We start from the raw sequence: 26,482 nt of genomic DNA on the forward strand, positions 1-26,482 counted from the left end.
AACCTGTTAGTCCACCCCGGTTTTTAGACATTTGAGACTTCCATTCCACTTTTCCATCAAGGCTGGTTACAAATATCCTTCCTAATTCACTTCCTTCACTCCTATAGTCTCCTGCTTAGGGGGTCTATCTATGAATACCAAATCATTTTTTAATTTTAAATAGATGTAGCCACAAAGGCAGCCCTTCTCTAACCAGTTTTCTAAAGGACACTGAAAAGGAATTAAGTCTATGGTGTGCTGGGGAACTTACTCTTTTCTCAGTCTTGATAGAAAGTATTATAATGGAGGTAGGAACTATGATATTTAAAAGGAAAAAGCATGATCGTTATTTTCATGTTACGGTTCAGTGTTTCAATACTTTGCAAGTCTTAGGGAATTTTTAAAAATACTACCTTGTGGCAAAAGCTCTGCACTGATTTCTTGTAGGGAGAAAAGTATCAGAGCTAGAAAGTACCTTGACACCCGCGATCTCAATCATGAACATGGCAGCTCCTAGAACGTGGCCTGCGTGGTAACACCAAAACTTGATTCCTGCAACTTCCTTAACTTCGTGAAAGTTGATAGTTTCAATTTTATCCATGCTTTCTTCCAAATCTGTCTCAGTATACAGCATGTCATCTGCTGATATGTTACTGAATTTTGAAAGATGCCAACAAAGAGAATTAAGAGTAAGATTTTTTTAAAAGTCTTTGAACCAAATAGATTGTCTGTGGACAACATATCCACGAAGATATTTCTTAAAAATATACTGTACAGATTATGCTATTTTGAATCTCTCAGACATTTTGTGATTTTTCTACTCTGCGATTATGATAAAAATGTTTAGCATGCATAGCTACGAAGCTTGATTTTAAGCAAGCTCAATACTACTCTTGATTTTAAGTAAAACAAATAGTAAATTAAGACAAAGCATTCTGTAGGATAGTATTTCTTTCTTTTTTTTTTTTTTTTTTGTCTTTTTCTGTGTCCGGCAACGGATCGCAACCCTCAGTGTCGCCCCCGTACCGGACTGGGACCAGCAACGGGATTGCAACCCTCGGTGTTGCTCCCACACCTCGCTCAGCCAGTGAGCGGGAACTGGTCTGTATGTGGGGAGCGCCTCCACGCTTCCCAAGCTTCCCAAGCGGCGCACTATAGCAGTGTGCCACCGGGCCGGCCCTGTAGGATAGTATTTCTTAATCTTTTCTCTGCCTCAAATACTCCTGAGAGATATAACACATTCACATATATTAAACAGAGTCTCAAGATGGGATATGAAAAAATTTCTCTAAAAAGTCTAGCATAACTTTTCTGCTGAAAATTATGTTAATATACTTCCAAAAAAGCAAGAGAGATTAGTAGTGAAGGACACAGACTCTGGAGCCAGACTGCTTTAAGTTAAAATTCCAGCTCTGTCTCTTACAACGACTACTTTAGGCAAAAATCTCTCTGTGCCTCAGTTTCATCATCTGTAAAACGGAATTTATAATAGAACCTACATCATGAATTAGTGTGAAGATTAAATGAGTTTATAGAGTCATATATTAAGAACTGAGAACTGTGCCTGGTATGTGGTAAGCATTATTTAAGTGTAAACTGGTATTGCTATTACTAAGGATAACTTTTCCATTTCTCTGTATTTACATAAGAAAAAATAACAAACAGTATTTTAGCTACCGTTGGAATAAACAGTCAACTTTTGGAGGTTAATAGTTTATGTTGGTATCAGAAAAATGCTCCAAAATCTCTGGTGGAGTAGTGGATGTTCCTCTTTTAACTCGTAAGAACTTCCCCAGAGAACTTTTTCATTTAAGATAGTCAACTTTCTTTCATCAAATAATCTGAAATAAGAATTCAGAATATACCTCTGCATAATGTATTTAGTCTTAAATTTTAATAAAATTATGAAATACTATTTACAGATCATTTCTATCATACCTTATAACTCATGTAAGTTTTACAAAGATTTAAAAGGATATATTACTTTAAAAGGATATATTACTTATATTTAAAAACTATATTAAGACTTTAATGTCAGGAAGATGCTGGATACACAATAGGTATTCAATGACTTGTTAACAAATGACTAAATTACTGACATCATTGTGAATAAAAAGAGAGCGCCTTATTTCAAAACACAAAATGGTCCAAATCTTGAACTGCATGTATCATGCAGAGCCAAATGCATGTATATAATCTAATAATTTACCTAACTTTGACATAATCCGAAAGAAGCCATCTATAAATAGCTTTTGTGGCATGAGTCATAAATGTTCTTCCTTTGAAACTTGTCTTTTGAAGAAACCAGGGCAAAGCTCCACAGTGATCCAAATGGAAACTTAAAAATAAACAGACATTGTGTTAATACTTAAAATATTATCCATCAAATCCTATATGTAATGAAACTGTTGCTCACTGTACAAAAAAGTTCTATATAATAATTACATACTGACACTTTCAGAAAACCAGGAGTAGGTATGTGCAGAGGGAAGAAATAATGCACACAGTTTTAGTGTGGGAAAAAGTTACAAAGTATTTTTTTAAACAGCAAAAAAACTTTATCAGTGAATAATTAGAGAAGAAAGAAGGATATATCTAAACCTATCCTTGATAGCCAGAATTATAACAAACACTTTGTGGAATAAGGTGAAACATGTCACTATTTATAAATGAAGTTCTTGATAACACCAAGGTCAAGGGTTCAGTTTCCCATACTGGCCAGCCACCAAAAAACCCTGAAGTTCTTATAAAAGAACATGGTAAAATAGTGACCTTAAGAAGGTATCTTGGAAAAGAGCTTACTCACTGGGCTTACTTCTAGAGGTAGGTGAGTTTTTCATAGTAAACTTCTCTAGCCTGTGTCGGCAATATGAAGTGCTGGCTTAGACTCAGATATTTACAATATGCTTCCCAGTAGAAAATACTCTTTTAAAAAACCAAAATCTCTATGGGCTGGCCCGGTGGCGCACTTGGTAGAGTGCGGCGCTTGGGAGCGCGGTGGCGCTCCCACCAAGGGTTCGGATCCCATATAGAGACCGGTCCGCTCACTGGTTGAGCGCGGTGCGGGTGCGACACCGAGGGTTGTGATCCCATTACCGGTCACGAAAAAAGACAAAAAGGAAAAAAATAAATAAATAAAATAAAAAACCAAAATCTCAAAATCTGGTAAAGAATAATCTTGATAGTAAAAGTCCTTCGAAAACAATGTTGTTATTAAAGGAAAAAACTTACTGACTAATTAATAAGAGATCAATCTCTGCTGGGTCAATTAAATCGATATAAGGAAGAGCATCCATTCCTTCCAGGCCAGGGTGGATCCCACAGTCCAGCTGAAGGAGACAGAAAAAAGATCACAATCTCCTACACATTTTCTTAACATTCATTCAGCCAATAGATAATAATTATAACTGATCCATCACCCACGTAATCAAGATGGATTCCATACACTAGAACTTGGAACGCAATTCTTATTAAATTTGGCAAATATGCCTTAATAATTTTAACTTCCCCAACAAATTTAAAATATAGTTCGCACTTAGGGTCACAGGATGCAAAATACAAGACATCTTCTTTCCAGCTACTTTTGCTGATCACTCTAACAATGACTGAACTCTTTCAAGAACTTGGATATCAGAAGATGGTGGGCATTTTAAAAGTTCATACATTTACTACTACCCGATCTGACTATTGTGAGAAGACAATAATCAGAAATTGGAAACTTCGGGGCTGGCCCGTGGCTCACTTGGGAGAGTGTGGTGCTGATAACACCAAGGCCACTGGTTCAGATCCTATATAGGGATGGCCGGTTCGCTCACTTGGGAGAGGGTGGTTCTGACAACACCAAGTCAAGGGTTAAGATCCCCTTACCGGTCATCTTTAAAAAAAAAAAAAGAAATTGGAAACTTCGGGGCTGGCCCGTGGCTCACTTGGGAGAGGGTGGTTCTGACAACACCAAGTCAAGGGTTAAGATCCCCTTACCGGTCATCTTTAAAAAAAAAAAAAGAAATTGGAAACTTCCCTGATTAGGGTAATTTAAATATTTTAAGGCATGAGGGAACAAATTCTTAACAGTCAGTCATTAAGGATTTACTTATTTTATAAGGCGTTACTACCAAATTAATACAATAAATGACTAAGACGATGACTTTGTTTGACATATGCCTGTTCTTCTGAGACTGGGAGAAGTAGAGAAGACAGAAAAACCAAAGAAACATGAGCTACTAAACTGCCTTTCTAATGAATACCTTAGAAACCATCTCTTCTAATCCCTCTGCCTTTCAGGTAAAGAAGTAGGCTTAGAGAAGCAGCCTAAGAGATATTGCCGGATTTGTCTGAGGCCAGTGGCTCTAATACTACTTGGGTCTCCAAACTCCCAAACTAGGGCTGGGTCACTATATGTTGCATGGAGGTGGCTAGTGCTCTGCATGTGGCCAAGCCAGTCGGTTCCTTGGGGGTTTCCACTGGGGGCAGGGCAGTTAGGTTGGCTTAGACCCTCCAGGAGTAGAAGAGGGACTTGGGAGAAACAAGGGCAGCCCATCTATTTGACAATTTTACAATCTTAGAATATATCTTCTCAGGTTTACTTAATGTTTTGTCAAATTACTAAGTAGAAGTGTGTATTAGTTTTTCACATTACTGTTACACAGCATAGATTACATGCACTATAACATTTTTCTGGGAGCTAAACAGATAACTAGTCTACTAAAAAAGACCTAACACCCACTGCAAACGGAGCCATACGGTTAACCTGACTACAAAATAATAATTACCATTATTTTTCTTCCTTTGAATTCCAGAATAATACATGATCTTCCTACTTCTTGACCAGCTCCACTGTAAATAAAAATGATGTAAATAAAAAACAATCAAAACTGAGCCCAATAAATTCAAACTTTTTTACAACTTAAAATGAGTCCCGTTTGATGACAGCACTCAAAAATTTTGAGGCAGATGAGAGCTCTACAAAATTACAAAGATAGGCAAGAACAGTGTCAATGTGGGAAAAAGATGAAAAATGATCCTTGGCAGCTCAGGGATTTTGCAGTTGTTAAAATTGTGAGAGAAGGTGGTAGAGATCCAAGAAGCCCAAGGTTAAACTCAATCTTCCGAATGTTAGTTTTAAATTATGATGTACTTAAAACGTAAACTAGCAGTTATGCAGATTATGTAATAATAGTTTCAGAATTAGCACTTAAATATAAAGCCATAAGTACTTCAAAATTCTTTCATCTTCTTTAAGATCATGATATGCATTTACCAAATAGCTCAAATTTAAACACTTATCTTTTTCATACTGTGAATTTCAGTCCCTTTCCCTTCTACCTTCTGCTATTTCAGTATATTTTATACCAAGTACTTAAATTATTTTTGTTTCCTCTTATATTAATAAAACAGCCATAATTTCCAATTATCACAAGGCATACTCTAAGCTAAACTTCGCATGTTTTTCAAATCCCTCACCTTATTTGATGCCTTTTTCCAACTATGCTAGCTCACAATTCATTCAGTCATTCAACATTAAGCAGCTTCTATTTACCAAGCGCTGTATTAATTGCCCAGGATATGGAAATGCTGGATACACAAACCCTGACCTCAAGGAACTCAGTTTACTAGGAGATGGACATGAAATGAATCTATCCCCAAGCTGAGAAGCTACCTCAGATAGAGGTAAAGAAAATCAAACAACTGCAGATCAGAGCTACCTGAACTCGTGGCTTCCACTTTAACTGGCCCTTGATGTTGCCACTTAACTGTCCTTAGCTGAGTTTTCTCTTCTAGTTTCCATAGTAACTTTTCCAAAGTTTCTTCCCCATCCTAAATTTCCCAACCCTCTATCCTCTTCTTCACTTGAGGCATGGGCCATCAACTTCATCCAAAAAATACACAGTCCATTTGTCAATGTCCTCTTCACTTACTGACCCACCCACATCTTCGTCTCCATTTCTTTCTTTTTTGTCCTTTTTGAGACCGGCCGCACTGCGCTCAGCCAGTGAGCACACCGGTCATCCCTATATAGGATCCGAACCAGCAGCGGGAGCGCTGCTGCGCTCCTAGCGCCGCACTCTCCCGAGTGCACCAGGGGCTTGGCCCTCCATTTCTTTTGTAATAGAACAGACCTCTCTCTAAGATGAATCTGTTCACCATTTTACACTTTACATACTCCCTCCTTCTGAGGAACTGAACAACGCAACATCACTGACATTTTCCTATCAGCTCTTTACCATCAGAATTAAACATGCTACAGTTGTTCTCATACCAAAATCGAAATCCCTTGATTCTAATCTCCTTTAGTTCCCACTTTATTCTTCTCCCACCAGCTTCCTAAAAGAGCTCTGCACACTCTGCCTGTATTTCCTCACCTTCCCTCACCTCCGTTCACTAGTCAGCCATGCTTTTACCAGCCACTCTCCTGAAACTGTTCTTGCTGTAAGTGCACACAGCCATTTCAGTCCTTATCTTATTTGTTCTCTTGGCAGCACCTGTCGTCCCTAACTACTTGCTCCTTCTTCGAGACTTCTCCCTTGGCTTCTCAGACTGCATGCTCTCATCCTGCTTGCTGGCTTTCCTCTTGTTTCCTTAACACACTCAGCTGCCTCTGCCCACCTGTTAAATGTTGATATTTCAAGGGTTCTCTCCTTGGCCCTTTTCTCAATCTTCACTCCCATGCTTTTGACATGCCAGTCACTTGCAAGCCTCTATTTGTAACCCAGATTGTTCTGAATTCTAGACCTCTAATACATACATCTGATATTTAGGTATCTCTTTTGGAATATTTCCCGGACACTTCATAACCTCAAACTAGTTTTTACCATAAGCCCCTTGCACTTGCTCTTCTTTGTTTCTGGAATGCTCTGCCATCAGATACTGACATGATGGGCTCCTTTGTATCATTTGGGTCTCAGTTCAAATACCACCTTCTCAGAGGCTTTTCCTTGACTACCTCCTCTAATTCGTCCATCACAGCAAGCCATAATCCAACATCATTTTATCATAACAATTACAACTACATGAAGTCAATGTTTCTATTTACGGTTTGTTTCTCACTACTAAAATAAAAGATTCCTAAGAACAGAGACATGGTCTGTCTTGTTCACTGTTGTATTGCCACAGTGCCTGTCCTAGGAAATCTCAAGAAATACTTATTGAAACTCCCAAATTATGAACCTTGGAAACATTATGCTAAGTTAAAGAAGCCAGACACAAAAGGCTACATATTGTATGATCCTATTTATATGAAATGTCCAGAACAGGCAAATCTATACAGAAGGAAAGTGGATTAGTGGTTGCCTAGGGCTGAGAGGTTGGAGGAAAGGGAGTGTGACTGCTAATGGGTACAAGGTTTCTTTTTAGAGTGATGAAAATGTTCTGGCATTAGAGGGTGGTGATAGTTGTACAGCTCTGGGAATATTCTAAAAACCACTGAACTGTATAATGTAAAGTAATGAATTGTATGGTATGTAAATTATATATCAATAAAGCTGTTACAAAACAACAAAACTCCCAAATTTACTCTGGATCTGCCCATCTCCTGTACTCCTTGAGTGAATAACACAACCCTTTCCCAGTTACCCAACCTAGGAATCTGAGTCATCCCAGCACTCCTCTCTGCCCCGCCTTCCCTCCCCACAACTGTCCCTTCAGATACATCTGATCAGTTACAAGTCCTAAAGATTTAACTTCTGTACTCTCTCAAACCCATTTCTTTCCAACCCATGCCACTCATTTCATTTCACTCATTATAGGCTCTCATTGCTTAAACTTGGGTTATTTCCATTACATCCTACTGGATCCCTCCACTTAATCCAAATTCACCTGCTACACTGTTGCTAGGAGTGATTGTCCTAAAACATAATTCCCACTATATCTCATGCTTGCTTAAAATCCTTTGTTGGCTTCCTATAACTGACATGATAAAGGCCCCAACTCCTTGATATGTATATGAGATCCTTCACAGACTGGACACTGATAGCCTGCCCCACCTCATCTACTAACCTTTTAGCTACAGCCATGAAAACTGGCCACAAGTTATGACCATTCTCATTTTTACATGTGCCACTTCCTCTGCCTGGTACATCCTGGCCCTCACACTGTCTTTAACTCCTACTCCTTCTTTATGATTCAGCTCAAGCATCATATTCTCTAGGGTGCATGAGATTGCCTCCTTTTCCTCGAAGTTAGAAATCCATTTTCCATACTCTCCGGCACTCACTGCAATGCCTACCTGTGCTCTTATATTAGCTATCAGTTACTGAGCACCTGCCATAATCTTTGCACCTAAGTGTTGTTATATTATTCCTACATGAGGAAACAGGTTCAGTGAGGTTGTTGTACTAGTAAGTAGAAGACTAGGTAATGAACTTTAGGTCAGACTCCAAAGTAATGGTCTCCTATTACTCCCAGTACTTTCCACTGTAATTCTCTCCAAAAGGGTGAAAGCATTTAACTCGGCCCCAGTTTTATTCTATCCCCAGGGTGTGATGCTTGCCACTTGCTCAGTGTTTGCTAAACACAGGAAGAGATGACAGGTGTGAACTAAGCAGAAAGAAACTTGGGTTATATTCCAAGCAGGTGCTCAACGAAGACAATGAATGTGTGGTGAAGATACTTTCTACCTTCTGAAAAATGTACACATTCATGTAGTACCAACTAATATCTAACAATATACCCATGATATGGACTTAAATTGCTCATCTGTAGGGATAAGTGCTCCACATTTATATCTCCCTTTCTCGGCAGCATTCCAGAATGCTAAAGGCCATCTCCACTGAAAACCAGTCTCCTATGACGGTCAAGGGCTGAGATTTTGTCCTTAACATCTCTCTGCTCTTTCTCCTCTTCAACTTCCCACCTTCCTTATTCTGCTTCGGTCTGAGCTAGGAAGGTCAAAACTCTTAGGAACTCCCTCACTTATTTTCTCTCTTTCAAGTCCTGGCACATGTCAAGTCCTGAAGGTGATAAGAAACAGATTTAGCTCTTCCTTGCACTGGTATAGTCTCATCCAGGTCCTCCTCTCATCCTGTGACTCATTAGCATTTCCAGTTCCCTAGTGGCCTGCCCTGACGCACAGATCCGTGTTTGTGCTAGTTGACAACGTTTTGTTTTTGTTATTTTTTTTAATAAAAATCCCGTATATGCAAGAGCCCAGTGGCTGCAAATAACTTATTTTTTTTCCAACTTCAACATACACTCCCCTGAAGCTGAAAAAAAGCAAGATCCCATTCAGCCTAGCAAGCCCCTTCCTATCCACAATTCTCCAAATCCCCGGAGGCTGAGAGAAGTGGCCCGCAACTGCGGACCGAGTGCAGGCCGGTGAGGCCTGCTGGAGCGGGGGCGACGGAGGCGGCCGACCTCCCCCGCTCCCCCTCCTGGCCTCTCACACAGCCTTTGGCTTCATTCCCTCTCTCGCTGGTCCCTTACAGGGGTCGGATCAGCAGCTGGTCGCTCTCCTCAGCAGGAATCGCAGACATTGCAGAGGTCAGAGGGCGAAGCGGGGACGAGGAACACGTAGTCTGGGTCTTTCTAAATCGGAAGCACAGCCACGGGAAACGAAAGAACGAAAAACCCATCCACCAAGAACACCACTTCCGGCAGTCTGGCTCCCGCGGCACTAGGTTCCTCCCCTCGACTTCCGGTTGGAGACCCAGGCTGCGGAGGTTCCTCAGAACGCTGCGCGCGGGAAGCTGGGGCGGGCCGTCAGGACTGCGCCTGCGCACAGACTCGGAGGCGGGGCCTGGCGGACGTGAGGAGGAGGAGGGCTGGAAAAGCTGGCGCTGGATTCGGAGCGGAGTCGCTGCGCGGGCGGCTGGGCGCTGCGACGCGGGCGGAGGCGCAGGCGCCCCAGGGATGGGGCTCGCGGCCGCGAGGTGAGCGCCCGGCCTTCTCCCCACCCCGGGCCAGCTGAGGGCTCGTGGCGGGAACGCGGCCCCGAGGGCGGTGTGGGCGGGAGGCCGGCAGCCGGGACGGCTGGGTGGGGCCGTGGGGGAGCCGCGGTGCCCGGCTCCCGGGGGACCGTCCTCCTGTGACGCCGGGGGGTCGGGCTTGGATCCGCAGAGTCCGGCCCCGGGAGGGAGGCGAGCGCGAGGCGCCCTCGCGTTCGGTGCAGGCTTCGCTCCTGTTCCGCCTCAGTCCCCGCGCCCTGCACTGGCTGGGGCTTGTGTCTATCTCGTTGACTGTCGCATCCCCCGTGCCCAGCACGTGGCGGGCACCCCATCACGGTGACAGGTATGTGCGAAGCAGGCTGGTGTCTGGAAAGAGCTTTGGAGCCAGCTCTGTCTAGGTCCAAAGCGTGGCCCCATCCGTTCTTAGCCCGGTGACCTCGGCACGTCACTGAGTCTCTTGGCGCTTTGGCGACCACATTTGACAGGGGCGGTCCTATTGCAACCTCGCTGCTCCGTAGTGAGGGTGGGAGGTGTCTAGTTCCTAGCACTGTGCATGGCACGGTGTTCAGTACTGGGAACTGTGATCTGGGTGTCACCTCCCCGGAAAGTCCTCAGGTTCGTTAAGCATGTCCTCTGCCAGGCTGTGCTGTGCGCTGGGTGTACAGAGATAATCAGCCGGACCCGCCTTTGACAGCGTGTAGTTTGGAGGGTGGGATGGTATAAGTGGACAATAACACACTGTGATGCTGGGATCCGGGAGTACTCTCAAGCACTGGGTCCCTAGGCTCAACCCGGAGGTCCAAGGAAGGCTTTCTAGAAGAGAAGAGGCCTGAGATGAGTCTGGAAAGGTAAGAGGTAGCCAGGTGTCTATGAGGAGAAGGACATGCCGGGCAGAGGGAATGAGGCGCAAAGCATGGGGGAAAAGGCAGCGCAGAGCTTGCGGAGACCCGGCTCTGCGTTCCCGAGAGGTTAAGTGCACCGTGGAGGGCCTTGCGTGTCCTGCTGAGAGCTTTGATTTTAGTCTCTCACCTTGGGGAACTAGTGAAGGATTTTAAACAGGCTAGTGACATGAGATTTATGTTTAAAAGAAATCATTTAAATTATTCTGGCTGAAGTGTGGAGGGAGACCGGTAGGACAACGTCCCTTATCCATGAAATATCTTCTGCAGGTTTGTGAATTCTTCCTTAAACTGTATGCCAAACTTTGTGTATGCGTGCATTTTTGTAGGTTGAGGATCTGTTGCTTTCATCAGATACTAAAAATATAATTTTATATACTAATAGTCTAGTGATGATGTGGGTCCCTGTTAGAGAGCTGGGTCAGAGAATTCTCCAGGTGGGGCAGTCAGTGGATCCTGGTGCTTGATTGGATGTGGCGGCTGAAGGACAGAGAGGAAGTGATGATTTCCTGGTTTCTACCGGCAATTATATGATTTCCTGAGACTGAGAGGAGGGGAGCAGATCTGGAGGGGAAGATGATGGGTTCTGCTTTAGGCAGTTTTGCATTCAGTGAACCTGTGGAACATCCAAGTGACAGTCAGTATCACTGGCCTCATTCTTATGCATGAGTACTCAGAGGCAAGAACTATTTGCTTAAGAACATGCATCAAAATAGCAGCAGATACCAAAGACTTTAAGTAATGCTTTCCCTCCCCTAAGCTCCTGGACTGATGAAGAAGAGAAAGTCTGAAGGAGTTGGAAAGGTATTATAGCACAGGGTAGTGATTTCCAAGTTGTTCTAGTGTTCTAGGGATTTGAGGAAATGCTTCAGGATTCCACGAACAGTAGAATCAGATTTTATCTTTAAATGATATTTAAAATTGTTATAGGTATAAATATGTATTTATATATACTTAAGCATAATGTGGTTAAATATGTTCTATACCAACATTTACTCCATCAGAGACCAGTTAGAGGATACTTTGTGCTGCTAGGTTAATGGAGCTTTATGCAGATGGTGGAATAAACCTCTCCCGCCATCTCTCTCTTACTAAAAGGTATCCTGTGATGGCTATCGTTTGCTGCAACGTATCCACAGTAGCCTTCTAACCAGTCTTCCTCTGGGGAAGACATTTTTACTCTTATCCTATGGAGTTATTTGCTACTTGGAAGCCAGAGTAATATTTTTGAAACAGAAATCTGACATGTCACTTGACTGCTTTTTAAAAGCCCCTAGAATCTTTTTGTTAAACCTCAAATAAAACCCAAACTGCTATCCTGGCCTGCCATGTCTCTGTGGGTCTTTCTCCTCATCCACTACTGCCCCCTGCTCCTGCTCTGGCCTGATTGGCCTGTCACTGTCCTCGCATCAGCGTGGTCCCTGGGGACTTCACGCTTGCCTTCCGCCCGACCTACAGTGCTTTCTCCCCAGCTATTTATGGCTGCCCTCGCTTCTGCAGAGCGTTTTTTTCTCTCTAAAATAATCACCCCTTCCTTCGATCACCCACCTTGACTTGCTTTAGTTTTCCTTATAGCAAGTATTGTTTCCTGATAGTATGTTTTATATTTGTTTTTCTTGTCCGTCTGTCTACTCCCTCTGAAAATAAGCTCCCATAGGTCAGGGGCTTTGTTTTGTTCACTAATGTAGCCCCAGCACCTGGACATTCATTGACTTCCCCATGATTTACTCATTCTTTTTCCTTTACCAGGTACATTGTTTTTCTGAAAAGAATTGACCATGTGTGCGTGAAAGGAAGCTCTCAGTGCAGATTGCTCTCTGTGGGACCTGTGAAGACGATACAATAGTGTTCAATTCTGTAGTAAGCACATTACCTTGTTTCCGCTGTAGAATTCAATTTTTGGTAAAAATCTGTTAAGAATCTCTTATTCATAAATCCTCTTGGAAGGTGGGTCACAGTTGTCTCAGCTATAAAGTGCAGATTATAACCCTTGAGGGTAGGAGCTTAGAGCCCACAGCACAGCATGTGATGCAGAGCAGGACTTTAAAAAACATCCGTGGAGCAAATGAATACGTCACACAATTGCTGTGAGGATGTAATGAGACAGTATATTTGGAAGTTCTGTGAGCTGTGCCACATGCAGGTTAGTTAATTTCCAAGTATAACGGGTGTGCTCCTGTGAACTGGGCAAGGATGAATCTTATGTCTCCAAGGCATTGTTAATTTTTTAAAAAAGGATATATGTAACACCGACTCTGAGAAACTTCAGGTCATCTCCTTAGCTGGCTCTACTGGAGCAGAGAGGTGAGAATCTAGCACCTAGTAATGTTTTTATATCAGCTTTTACTTCAAGATATTTCAGGACTTCAAGAAAAACTCACATTTTTGAGAGGTGTGAGTGTCTTCTGTTTTTAGCTCTGCCAAGTACAGAATGTGAACCTGGGACAGTTACTCAGTGTCTCGGCCAGTAAACTGTGTCTCATATTTTGCTAAAATCTTAAATTGATTGAAGTAAAGCACTTAATATTTGAGAACTAGATGACGTCTGTCTGTTATTTATGTGAAAAATGCTTTTCACACATCTTTATAGGACAAGAAGGATTCTGCCTTTTTGATTTGTGATTTGTTGGGTTTGTTTTTTGGAATTTAATAGAAAAAGAAAAAAAGAAAAAAAAATAGTATCCAAGGGAAAATATGTTTTAAGTAAAAGGAATACAGACAGTCCCTGACTTATGATTCAGCTTAAGATTTTCTGACTGTACAAAAATGTGAAACCTTTGTTTTTCACTTTCAGATCAGTAGTCAATAAATTACATGAGATATCCAATACTTTACTCTAAAATAGGCTTCGTGTTAGATGATTTTGTCCAACTGTAGGCTAATGTAAGTATTCTGATCATGTTTAAGGTAGGCTAAGCTATGATGTTTGGTAGGTTAGGGGTACTACGTACACATTTCACATAACTCCATGGTAAGTCAAGGAGCATCTGTACACCCATGGAACTGGAAAGAATTGATGATTTTTATTCCTATTATGCATAAAGTGATTTAAAATTGCTTTTATTGATGTAACTAACCAACGTTTGTTCTTCTAGGGGATCTTCTCTGGATCAAGCTATGGTGAAAAATGTTTCGGAAAGGCAAAAAACGACACAGTAGTAGCAGTTCCCAAAGTAGTGAAATCAGTACTAAGAGCAAGGTAGGGGAAATGGAATTTGGAATGGAATCATAAAGCAGTGAGAATTTTGTTTCTTCTCACTGATACTGCATAGAGGATACTAATCTGACTTCCTGATATTCAAACTAGGTGTGTTTTAACATTCATTTTTGCACTAGAGATATATTCTGCTTGGTTTAATTTTATTGTCTTAGTGGATTTTCTGAAATTCTTAAGTCCATTAAACTAGATGGGACACAGTGTGTGTCACTGAAACAAACACTGATTTAAATTTTTTTTTTCCTTTTTTTTTATTGAATCATAATTGATTATACATATTTTTGGGATTCAATGTTGACATATGTTGATCAAATCAATATTACTAGTATGTATATTGTTACAAATTATACTTATTCTTTATGCCCTTTGTCCAATCTCTCCCTATCTCCCTCTCCCTCCCCCTTCCCACCACTGATAATCCTAAATTTCTTCTCTTCTTCTGAAAGAGTAATGGTTACTCTATTGGTTTTTTGCCTAGATGATCTGTCAAGTGCTGAGAGGTTTGTTCAGGTTCCCCAATATTATCATAGAGCAGATGCTTCTTCTGTCACTCTGGAATGGGCTTTGTGGAGAGAGACATCCTGTTCTTTTCTTTGGTCTCTGCTGGTGACTCTCCTTGTGTCAATGCACTCCAGTGGTTGGTGGACCATCTGCATGGTGGTTGTGGCATCTAGCCACTTTTGCAGCAGCTGTGGTTACTGTGGTGGTTGTGGTGGGCCACTCACATGGAGGTGATGTTTTTGGCATGCTCCTTGGTGCTTGTGGTGTGCCTGGTTGAGGGGGGGGTCTGGCCCCTGGCTCTATGCCCCAGGCCCCCGTGTGGGGCCCCAAGGTACTGGTTATGGGCAGGGGGTTGGGTCCCCAGCTCGATGCCCCAGGCCCCTGGGTGGGGCCCTGAGGTGCTAGCAGTGTGCCTGGATGCTGGTGGGGGGGTCTGGTACCCAGATCCATGCCCTGAGCCCTCAGGCAGGGCCCTGAGGCACTGGCTGCATGGTTGTGGGGGGGGGGGTGTTTGTTCTGGTCCACAGCTTCATGCCTTAGGTCCCCTGGCAGCCCTGAGGCACTGGTGGTGTGCCTAGGCCAGAACTAATTTTTTGTCCTTTGCTTACTTCTAAAATTGGGGGAACTTCCTGCAGGAACCAGCACTTGAGCTGTGTGGCTGAGCTAAACTGCTGCTTTGCTACTGTTTCCCTAGGGAAGGCTTTTTGTGCAGCTCAGGGTTTAATGGTTGACCTTATATGTACTTCTAGCTCTCCAGAGACCAGGTGCACCTGGGTTGTGTAGAAACTGTGATCTGGGCCTGAATCTTTTCATCAAACTGCACCGCATGCAATTCTGCATTCCTGACCAGTCTCCTCTGAGTGGTCCTGTGCTGCTTGGGGGGTGAATCGGCTATCCTTGCTGTGTCCCAGTGTTCTCCTGGTGGGCCTGTCTCCCCCACCGCCCATGCTCCAAACACTTCCCATGGGACGGGCTCTGCACTGGTCCCTTGCGTTGACTTACTGGCCTCTGAATGGCCCCCCTTTTTCAGCTGTTTTGTCTCCTTGCTCCTGCATGTGTCCACAGGAAACCTATTAGTGGTCTTGCTGTCCTGGGAGCCACCAAGGCCCTTTTCTCCCCTGCTGCCTCCAAGCAACTCCATCTGAAGGGCACAGCTGTGGCTTCTGCTGGCTCCTGCTCCATGTGCTCAGCAGCTCCAGCCTTAAAGTGGTCGCAGCCCGAAATGCTCCAAGCAGTTTTTTCTTTCTCTCATTGTGGTTTCTCCCACCTTCATGAACTCCGTAGGGCTGGGACTGGGTAGAGGGGGACAGAGCAATGAGAAAATGTCAGGGGCTGGGGATGTTTTGAGATGAGCTCTCCCAGGACCTGTTGATAGATCAGTTGTGGAGTATGAGAAAAAGAGAGGACTCAAAGCTTAACCCCTGAAAATAACAGCAGTTGGTTCAGGTGCTTTATAATGTGGAAAGCACTTTCCCATATATATCTCCTCTGACCTGCCTGGTAAGTAGAGAAACACCGTGGGTAGTAGGTGCCACCCCAGGATCTGGCTGTTTGGCTTGCAGGTTAATACTAGTTAATGCTTGTCTACAGCGCTTAGAACTGTACTAGGTGCTGAGCGACGTAGAGGAAATAGATTCTTCCAGGTGCTTCAGATGCCATTTGAGATGTGATTAATGCAATAAACAGGAAATAGTCCAGACACAGTAAAGAGCCAAGAAAATGGGAAATTGCGTGGGATAATGGCAAATATTACTTGAATAATTCGGAGAATGGGGAGATTGTAGTGCTAGAGTCGTGGAGGAAGTTGTATTAGTTGTGGTTCTCCAGAGAAAACCACTAGGATGTGTATATGTTTCAGACAGAAATTGATTTTGATTTATTTTAAAGATTTATTTTAAATAGTTTGCTCATGTGATTGTGGGCTGCAAGTCTGAGATCTGTAGGGCAGGTCAGCAGGCTGGAGACCCCCGGGAGGTGATGTGCAGCACAGGGGATAAGGGCCTCTGGAGGCAGCATTTTTTCTTCCTCAGAGGACCTGGGTCTTCTTCCCTTAAGGCCTTCAACTGCTTGGATGAGGCCAGCCCCACACAATGGAGGGTCATCTGCTTTACTCCAAGTCTACTGATGCAAATGTCGATCTCATCTGAGATTGTCAGTCTCAACACCTTCCCAGAGATATCTAGACAGGTGTTAGACCAGATGTCTGAGTACTGCAGCCCAGCTAAGTTGTCATATAAAATTAACCATCACAGAAGTCTTAAAAAAAAAAAAGTAGCAGTGAATGGGGCATAAAACATGTGGGTAGAATATGTGTAAATTAAGAAGGTTAGACATCCTAGTTACGGGTAAGAAGATAGGGACTGAGTCTAGTAAGTGAGTTGGATGGTATGTCAGGATCAGAATCCTAGAGGAGTAGAGTATTTTAATTTGAAGGGACTTTAGATATTACGTAGCCCAGAGGTTCCCACATTTCATTACTAAAGAGCCTTTTTATTGTTTCCCACCCTAGTGAACTCTCTGATCTAAAAGCTGTGTGTTTACTCAGTGCCAGGGCTTGGGTGAGGCCAGACAGCTGCATCCAGCACAACACGTGAGGGTCACGAAATGACCCTGAGAGATGCCTCCTAAGACCTGCGTCCTGGGTGCCTGCCCTGTCTCCCCCACCCTGTGAGGACCACACCATTGAGTCATAACAACCACACTGTGGTGTGACGGAGACATGTGACATTCAGAATTTCTAGTCAGGGCAAAATAAGCAGCGTTGCCACAACTGAGTTGATAGACTTCTAGCCAGCAGCACAGAAACTTGACATTTTAGGAATCCTGTGCAGTCTGAGGATGGGAAAATTAACCATTTCCTCTAAAGTTTTTGGACTCTGGGAGCTAGTCAAGAACCTCCCTACTGCTCCCTTCACAGCCTTCAGCATGAGGACCCCAGAGGGGAACAGTGATCTGGCCCAACCTCTTGTTTTCTAGATCAGAAAGCAGATGAAGGGAGACTCCATGGCCTGCTGCTGCACAGCCAGGCCTGGGGCCCAGATTTTCTAATCCTGAGGACTTTGCTATTGGCATGAGATGTTGGTTCTGGGATGTGGCTGGTGATTCAGTGCGGGCACCCAGGATGCAGTGGGACTGGCCAGCGCAGAAGGGGCCTTTACACCATGCCTCGGGGTGTGGATTTTGTCCTGAAATGATGGGGAGTTGTTCTAAGCAACTGTTAGATTTGTTTTAGGATGATGTCAGCTTTTGTTGTTGTAATATTCTGAACATAGGCAAAATAGATCAGCTTCGCCCTTCCTGTTCTGGTCAGCAGTCACTAGGGACTGCTGTTTTCCTGTTGGACTCTGTCCTCGCTTCAGGAGCTGTGCTCGTCCCAGAAGCCATCTGAGTTCATAACAGTGCAACTTCCCCGCCTCCCACCAATCCAACGTTTAGGCTGTTTCCAGTTTTCAGTTCTGCACATAGCCATGTTTTCATTTTAGATTGTGTTCCAAGAAGTCCAGTTATTGAAAAAGGGAAGAACATATTTAAGACTTGATGCATTTTTGCTTTCACTTTGATTCACTTTGTTTATTTTAATCCAACGTTTAGGCTGTTTCCAGTTTTCAGTTCTGCACATAGCCATGTTTTCATTTTAGATTGTGTTCCAAGAAGTCCAGTTATTGAAAAATGGAAGAACATATTTAAGACTTGATGCATTTTTGCTTTCACTTTGATTCACTTTGTTTATTTTTGGACAGCCAGCTGGTATAGGGGTGGAATCCTGGATCTTGGTGTTATTAGCACCATGCTCTAACCAACTGAGCTAACTGGCAAGCCCCTACTTTTTAAACTTTAAAAAAAATTTGAGCGTACTTCTAAAATTTAATTTTGATGTGAGTTGCAAAAAAATGACTCATATTTTGAAACAAATGTTCTCACGGGACGTTACTTCTAAAGAAATTAAGCACATTGAGAGTATAGCTACGTAGAACAAACTGCCCTTACATATGTGATTCTTTGTACTTTGCTTAAGTTTTGTTGGTTTCCCATTGCAATTCACATTGATAGTTGTGCTCTGGTCAGGCAGCCCCTGTATTACTGCTGTGGGCCAGGTGCTAGTCACAGTAACTGCCCGAGCACTGGAGTAGGACTGAGGACACCCAGATTTGGGATCTCAAGTATTTACTAGATATGACCTTGGATAAGTCACTTAACATCTCTGGTCTCTCTCATTTATTAAACAGGGATAATACTCCCTGCCTGGCTTTCTGCACAGGGTTCATTTGGAGTTCAGTGGAAATAAGGTGAAAGTAAAGCGTTGATCTTCACAAGGGATATCAGTATAGGGCATCTTATAAGGAGGGAGAGGTAATGGCTTAGATCTAGACTGAGAATGTGAACAGCACATGTATCTCATATTGGGTTAATAATGGAAGAGCAGTTGGGAATGTTTTTTTTCGATGTTTGCTATAGAATTTGTCTTTAGAAAAATCTGTTGCAGCCAGTCTGCCTGAATACCTGATTTTGTATATGTCATCTCAACTATAATAAAAAGTAATTTGAATGTGTTTGGTAGTAAACCTCTTCTTATATGTACGTTTATTGTTTGTTTTTATTTTTCAGTCTGTGGATTCCAGCCTTGGGGGTCTTTCACGATCCAGCACAGTGGCCAGCCTTGACACAGATTCCACCAAAAGCTCGGGTACATAAAAGGGCTGGGTCATTTATCGTCCACGGCTTTTGCTTCCTCTCCTGCCACTTTGACAAGAGTTTAGAAATGGATCAAGACTAAAAAGATAGGGTCAAGTTAAAAAAACAAAGAAAATGGACTGAGATTTGGTGGGATGTGGGTTGAGGGTGTGGTGTGGTTGGTGGAAACCAGTGCCTTGGAGGTTGGCTCTGGCCTGCGAGCAAACTGCTCTTAATGGGTCCTAGAGCAGAAGTGTTCAAGAACATCATGTGGCAAAAACTAGGAGTTTCAAAATAGCTTTGTAAGAAATGGGGTGGCAAAGGGTTAGTTATATTGGGCTTATGTTGTTTATGGGGAGTAAGACAAAAATCTTGATGATTAAAGGGTTAAGGAGCCATTTATCCTGGGGTACCCCGAGACACACTAGCTCGTCACCACCAGAAACACAGGTACTTAAGGGCAGTGTCTGTCATAGACCTTTGCAAACATTTATGCAGCCTCACAAAGTTAGTAGCTCCTTAGAAATCAAAATGTGGCTTCTAACCCAAGCTCCATAAATAGCTAGTGATTAATTAGAAATACATTCATTCTCTTGTCTAAAATCCTACTTTTCCCTTCAGGATCATAGACTAGTCAATCTATAAAAGAGAATATTGTAACAAAATCCTTTATCTTTATTTCCCGATGCCTTTAAAATATTAAAGATGTGGGCATCTTTTTATTCCATAAACATAATCTAAAAGTGTATTTTCCTTAATATGGCAGAGTCATAAATAGTTGTGGTGATTTTTACATTGGCTTAATTTTATAGCACAAAATCCAAAAGCCAAAAAACAATTAAATATCATTATGCGTTATAAAGGTACTCAGTCATTATCTAGTTGGCTCGTTTTTCCTATTTGTTTTGAAATGAAGATTATTAATCTTAATTTATTCCTATTATTGAGACCTTTATAAGTTTAGTATATTGTGAGTCACTGAGGAAAAAGTTTAGCGAAATTTTAAGTTCTTCCCCATTACATCAAAACATTTTGTATTTTAAAAATTTATAATTCTAATGACACAGCCTGTTTTTTATTTGGGAAGGGACTGATGATACCCCATAATGCAGACCTTCTTTTGAAGTCTTACTATTATCATTTTTCTTTCACCTTTAGGACAAAGCAACAATAATTCAGATACCTGTGCAGAATTTCGAATAAAATATGTTGGTGCCATTGAGAAACTGAAACTCTCTGAGGGAAAAAGTCTCGAAGGGCCACTTGACCTCATAAATTATATAGATGTTGCCCAGGTAAAAAAAATTTTTTTCAATTTAAAGCCTCTGGTTATAACAGTCTAGAGAGTCAAGTTATGGCTTTGGAGAAAGATGTGTGCTCTTCCAGGTCCACTGGATGGCACTGTCCCCACTGTCTTAGCAGAAGCCACAATTTCATCACTGTTACAAATATTTACTGTGCTCTGTGGTTGTGGATAGTGCAAGGTGCCTTGGAGATTGGGTCGCACAGAACACAGACATTTCCTTCAAACATAGTACTTTTTTACTTTTTAGAGGGCTGTCTGATCTTGTTTAAACGAGGAGCTGATTGTGGTGACTGGTTAAACCACATATAGGTTTTTCTTTTAGAACAATCTGGCAAAACCTTACTAAATCTCCATTGAAATAGTTTCATCTCTTTGAATAATCTAATTCATAGTGGTGTTGACCCAATGTGTCTATTTATTTATACCCTGTTTCCAACAAGAATTGAGGTGAGGTAGGTTTCAAAAATATATCCAGATATAAATAGATAAAAAATAAAGAAATCATCAGGAAGGAAAATTCAGAATGAAAATTAAGTCAAAGGTGTAAAGTTAGTGCATAAAATAGTATAAGGTCTATACCTCTGCCTGTGGTGGAAGCAGATGAACCAAAAGACTTACATAGTTAACAGAGTTAGTAAATTACTTCTGGAGTTTCTAGAAGACAAACTGCACATCTATGTGTTCGTTAACATAGGATATTACTACAATGGAAAGATTCTTTCCTCTGTTTAGAGAATACTAATCTTAAGAATGTACAATCTCTTAAATCATGGGGAATGGGAATATTAAATATAATGTTTCATAAAAGTAAAGGAAGTCACTTCTGTCTGAGGGAAACCAGTGAATCTAATTGCCATTAACAGAGAACTCCTGGTAGTCTGGACTAATACAATTAGTATTCCAGCATTTAGTATGGAATTACAGTTATTTCCCAACAAAGAATAAACTAACTAAAGTACCGTACTGAAAGACTACTAATGTTTCCCCTCAGAAATGCACTAGGATTATTTTAATTCTTATAAGGACTGCTAAATTTCTCATATCACCATAGAATTTTTGCTTGTTAAAATTCCATTATTGACAGTAGCATTACTATTATCCTATATTTTGATTCTTGGAATTGCTTTAAGCCTAGTGAGAAGAGATTGGCAAGAGGTTTCTATAACATTGTGAGGACCCAAGAATTAAGGTATTTGGACAAAGCTAATTTACAATTTCTTTAATGTAGGCAGATGGTTCCACAAAAACACTTACAGTGCAGACCTGATGGCCAACAATATTTATTTTAGAGAAGACAAATTAGGCAGTATTCTGATTTAGGAGATAAAACCAGATAATCTGTTAGGGAAACCATCAAGTATTATCTGCTGCTTTGTTTGTGAATAGCAAAAAATACTGATTAATGTTTTTGAGAGCCAAGTAACCATTCATCAGCAGCATTTGCCAGCCTGAAGCCCAGGGGCATGGAGACAACCAGACATATCTTACCATCTGGGTAGGATATAAAGTGACTGAGAAAAAGGGTTCCCACAACCGTGCTTCCTGATTCTTCCATGTGCTGACACTAGCAGAAGCTCTTGAGTATTTTAAAACCCAAGTAAAGACCTTTATTTTTCAAGTGTACATATTGTAATTTCACTGGGATCTACGAGGAGGATCTCAGTTTGTAATTGGTTAAAACCAACGCAGAGGAAATAGGATAATATGATAATATGCATGAAGTAGATGGATCTGAATTTTGTTCAGATTTGTGGATTGTAAACACACACACACATAGTGGGGTGGGGGGCGGCAGGGGGGGGGAAGAAAACAAAGAAAGAATAAACCAAAAAAAAAAAGGAAAAGTTTTGTTCTGCCGCTTCAGAGAGAAATTCTTGTTGGGCTAGTGTTTACCCTACATTCTTTAAAGGGTTTGGGTTTGTGATGGCCAGATACAAAAAATGACTAATCAGACTTTAGACTATAACATAATTTTAATGTATATTATGTAATTTATTTTTACATTAAAGCAAGATGGAAAGTTGCCTTTTGTTCCTCTGGAGGAAGAATTTATTATGGGAGTTTCCAAGTATGGTATAAAAGTATCAACATCAGATCAGTATGTAAGTAATATAATATAAGGAAAAAATGTGTTTTAGGTAATAGGGAATTCAGGCTGTTAAGAGCCCACTTGTAGTTAGGTCTGTTCCTGTTTGCAGAGTGGCTGGTTTGTAAACATTCCTGGCAGCTGGTCTTAAATGTGACCAATTTCTTAAGGTGAATGGGGGGCTTCCTTTTGTATCTCCTGTGTAGTTAGGGCCCATGCAATCCCTCATTGATAGCTCCTAATGCATTTTCAACTTAGCGCCCCACATCAATTGAGGGCAGCTATCAGCTTAGAAGCTGGGCATAGAGACCGGGATAGTAAGTTTAGAGCACCTTACTCCTTTCTTTCTGGGATTTAGGCAGGAAGGTGTGATCCTGAAGGCAAACTGCCCCATATCTGGGCATACTGGAATATTCCTTGGGGTGAGAAACCTATATAGCTACTTTTTTTTTTGTCTTTTTTCGTGTCCGGCAACAGATCGCAACCCTCGGTGCTGCTCCCACACCTCGCTCAGCCAGTGAGCGGGAACTGGTCTGTATGTGGGATCCGAACCCTCGGTGGGAGCGCCGCCACGCTCCCAAGCGGCGCACTGTAGCAGTGCGCCACCGGGCTGGCCCTATATAGCTACTTTTTGTCAGACCCGTAGATATGCTGTTTTAAGTCTCAGAATACATTCTGCATGGGAAATATGTCATAAGAACTGAGAAACACATAAAATAGTCATGCTTTCTGAACTTTTCCTGATTTCTGCAGGATGTTTTACATAGGCATGCTCTATATTTAATCATCCGGATGGTGTGCTATGATGATGGCCTTGGGGCAGGAAAAAGCTTACTGGCTTTGAAGACCACAGATGCAAACAATGAAGAATACAGCCTGTGGGTTTATCAATGCAACAGCCTGGTGAGATTTTAGTTACCTTGCTTAGTTTCTTATTCAAGTGAAGAGGCGTAACCTAGAAACCTGAATATTAGGTGCTAGGTTGGCCAGCTGTCCATACTTAGTGAAGGTTGTGAACTATTTCTGCTAGGCCCAGCAGCAGCAGTCGCTGTGCCTGGATTTATAGGTTTAGGGTAAACATAAAGCAGATGTATGTTGTCATCCTCCCTGACTCTGATCAGCTTTCTCACAGGCTGCAGCACGTGTGTTTATTGTGCATGTTCTTCTCTGAAGGAGGGCAGAAAGAGCCCCACATGCAGGGCAGCTCAAGGCATGTGTTCCGCTGATCTGGCAGGCATGTGTTGTCAGCTTTCCAAAACTGCTGATGTGTAGGTTTTAGGAAAGATGCTAAGAGGGTCAGGTTTATGCCTCTGTTGGTCAAATTAACTTCAGGAGGAGATTTACGAACAATGCTCTTACTGTATCTTTTCATATAATGTAGGAACAAGCACAAGCCATTTGCAAAGTTTTATCCACCGCTTTTGACTCTGTATTAACGTCTGAGAAATCTTGAATTCTGCAATCAAGTGGAAGTCAACTTCATCTGAAAGTTCAGCTGTTTTCTAAGTAGTTGTTTTCAGTCTGCAGTGTTGCATGGAACTATGAAGTGATCTCTTGCTCTAGACTTTCTGAAGAAAATGCAAATGTATAAAATATTGATCATTTGTTTTTATATTAAAGTGTATTAAACAGTGACAATTATTAATGAAGTTATTTTCTGGGATAAGAAGGAAACCTCCTAAGTCATTTCTAAATGCAAATAAGCTTAACACCTGAGTGTCACAGAAGTCCATTCAGTGAATAATAACAACATTGAGGACCTATCTGAGGAAGACTACTGAAATCTGATCTCTAGCAGCTTCCCACTTGGGGCTGTGGGCAGGCAGAGGTTTGGACTGTGGACCCAGGTTCATGCTGGTTTGGAACAGGGACACTGCCAACTTAAGACAAAGTAAATTTGCCAGAGTGTGTTTTCAAAATAACATGCTAGTAAACCACGTTTATCTCAGAGTGAAGAAAACCTTAAAAGAGTACTGCTTATGCTAAAAGTAACTAGTATTTAAAGAATCTCATGCAAGTATGCTAGTGTACTTAAAAAAAAAAGGACCATCAACACACAATACTTTAATAAAAACATTAAAAATAGAACCATGTCCATTTAAAAGTATTTTATTTTTTTCTCAGTCAAATGACTAGTTAACAGGAAGAGTAAACTTACTAAACATGCTCTAATTATAAATCACTGCATTAAGGACAATGAAAATAAGAATCAATTTAGGTTGTACAATATATACAGTTGTGCTGCAACTAGACCAAAGCAATCAAGTGATGAACTGAATATCATACATCTCAAAATAGCATTCTAAGCTGCATTTGGTTATCCCACCCCTTAGATCACACAGTATCTATTAGTCTGTGTACGTATCTCTGAGTCACGATCCTAGAAGTCAGATCTGATGAGAAATGGCATGCATAATGCCAGAATCCTGCAGCTGAAGTTCATGAAACGTAAACTTTAAATATAAATAGATATCTACAATGTTTTCTTTTCTCTTGGTTGCTTTTATTTAATTTGCAAAGAGCAAATAACTAGGAAAGGATATTAGCAGGGAAGTTAATATAATTTCTTCTATGGCAAGAGTACTATTAATTACTGCACAATAGCACCACCAAATTGTAGATTGGAAAAATATTTCCTAGATATTTATATACCAGTGAACCCGATAGATTAGTTTGGGACTGGAGTTCAAATATTGGTAAGAATCAATTTTACTCCTTATATAGCTGGCACCAGGTAGTCAAAAGGTTGACTGTAAGATACAGATGCAGGAGGATTGTTAAAATAGACATAAGAAGTGCACTGTGCAAAATACATCGTTTACTTTCTTAAATCTATAAGAAAATTAACTAAATGAAGGGTTCAAACAACAGAAATTAACAATTAGTGAAAATAGATGTAGTGCTTTAAAAAAAAGAGTTTAATTACAGATCTAACACATTTTTACCCAGAACTTTGAAAGGCAAAAAGTGATCGCTATACTATATAATAAAACATTCCAGTTTGTTCTGTCTTCTCTCTTCCTTTACAATAGAAACAAAAAGTAAAATGTTCCCCCGCCCCCAAGAGCTCTACACTTATAAGAGTCTTGTATAATAAAGACAGGCTGCTCCAATCAAATGTACCATCACAGCAAATGCAATCAGTATTGTTGCCTCATTTTCCAAGCCTATAAAATTGCCCCCAAGAGCTCTACACTTATAAGAGTCTTGTATAATAAAGACAGGCTGCTCCAATTAAATGTACCATCACAGCAAATGCAATCAGTATTGTTGCCTCATTTTCCAAGCCTATAAAATTTATTCCTTTAACTTTTGTTAAAAATCCAAGTGGGCATCGTATGCCTATTTATTCTCAAAGAATGCCAAAATTTCCAATATTCCTACTATGAATCTTATGCTCACAATTACTAAATAGAGGTATGACAGTCAAGTTCATTAAACTAATGTATCACATACAACCTAATCCCCCCACCCCCAAACAGCTTAAGTATATGAATGATATGATGGCCTTAAACAGTAAAACTGGGATGTTTAGGAGTATTTTATTACCTGGGACTTAGAGATTGCTGATATGCTCATGACTACAAACAAATGGACATTAAATTTCAAGATAGTATAACTACCATTCCTGTTGGGATATTATATAAATACAAGACACTAAACTGAGTAAACATTCTCATGATCTAGAAGGGGAAGCAGTGGTACACTCGGTAGGAAACAGCAAGTAACGTGTTAATATATCTGGTCTGCATCACAGTATCCCATTTGTATACAGTTGCTTTCTGTGTGATTAGCGAAGTTCATGAAGGCAAATTCCAAAACACCTAAAGCACATAAACTAGTTTAAAGAACTGTTTTGCAATCCGTTATCCTTAGTTTTTAACCAAATTCAGGAAATGCAGTTTTATGTAACCTCCTGGAACTGAGTTAACTGCTATTCCCATA

General features: G+C 41.3%; 2 protein-coding genes and 1 long non-coding RNA gene across 7 annotated transcripts in view; 1 reads left to right on the top strand and 2 right to left on the bottom strand.

The window, feature by feature from the left end:
• The window catches only part of CPSF3 (cleavage and polyadenylation specific factor 3, 73kDa), a 45,739-nt gene extending 36,063 nt beyond the window's left edge, over nt 1-9,676 (bottom strand). Inside the window, exons 1-5 of one of the 2 annotated variants that reach the window (XR_551739.1) lie at nt 9,397-9,559; nt 4,749-4,812; nt 3,211-3,308; nt 2,189-2,317; nt 455-632 (exon numbers count right to left, since the gene is read on the bottom strand). Coding sequence is in view for 1 of the 2 variants with exons in the window: in XM_008589306.1 (XP_008587528.1) it covers nt 455-632; nt 2,189-2,317; nt 3,211-3,308; nt 4,749-4,812; nt 9,397-9,545 (618 nt within the window). In the remaining variant the exon portion in view is untranslated. Of the gene's footprint in view, nt 1-454; nt 633-2,188; nt 2,318-3,210; nt 3,309-4,748; nt 4,813-9,396 lie in introns of both variants that reach the window. The other variant, XM_008589306.1, reaches the window with a different exon arrangement.
• Nucleotides 9,677-9,766: 90 nt separating this feature from the next.
• On the top strand, nt 9,767-24,178 carry ITGB1BP1 (integrin beta 1 binding protein 1). 4 transcript variants are annotated; one of them, XM_008589308.1, is made up of 8 exons: nt 9,767-9,842; nt 12,506-12,616; nt 13,852-13,955; nt 19,080-19,158; nt 20,304-20,440; nt 22,461-22,553; nt 23,291-23,440; nt 23,919-24,178. In XM_008589308.1, exons 3-8 carry the CDS (start codon nt 13,884-13,886, stop codon nt 23,988-23,990), a joined length of 603 nt encoding a protein of 200 aa, XP_008587530.1. In that variant the 5' UTR covers nt 9,767-9,842; nt 12,506-12,616; nt 13,852-13,883; the 3' UTR covers nt 23,991-24,178. The 4 variants fall into 4 exon arrangements, with proteins under 4 accessions (XP_008587530.1, XP_008587532.1, XP_008587529.1 ...); XM_008589307.1 differs by lacking the exon at nt 9,767-9,842 and adding an exon at nt 10,060-10,200; XM_008589309.1 differs by lacking the exon at nt 9,767-9,842 and adding an exon at nt 10,688-10,705.
• A 452-nt stretch (nt 24,179-24,630) lies between these two features.
• LOC103604736 lies at nt 24,631-25,872 on the bottom strand. The gene is made up of 2 exons (XR_551740.1): nt 25,826-25,872; nt 24,631-25,704 (listed from the first exon to the last, which is right to left on the bottom strand). It is a non-coding gene; the product is annotated as an uncharacterized LOC103604736 (long non-coding RNA).
• Between the last annotated feature and the right edge of the window lie 610 nt (nt 25,873-26,482).

This window comes from Galeopterus variegatus, unplaced genomic scaffold, assembly GCF_000696425.1.
Source record: "Galeopterus variegatus unplaced genomic scaffold, G_variegatus-3.0.2 Scaffold5364, whole genome shotgun sequence".
Lineage (NCBI taxonomy): Eukaryota > Metazoa > Chordata > Mammalia > Dermoptera > Cynocephalidae > Galeopterus > Galeopterus variegatus.

What these genes read in the sequence shown, in the direction of transcription:
- ITGB1BP1 (XM_008589308.1), top strand. Translation starts at nt 13,884, where the DNA reads ATGTTTCGGAAAGGCAAAAAACGACACAGTAGTAGCAGTTCCCAAAGT. An exon ending in AGATTCCACCAAAAGCTCGG is followed by an intron (nt 19,159 to 20,303) that starts GTACATAAAAGG and finishes TTTCACCTTTAG; the next exon opens with GACAAAGCAACAATAATTCA. An exon ending in ATTATATAGATGTTGCCCAG is followed by an intron (nt 20,441 to 22,460) that starts GTAAAAAAAATT and finishes TTTACATTAAAG; the next exon opens with CAAGATGGAAAGTTGCCTTT.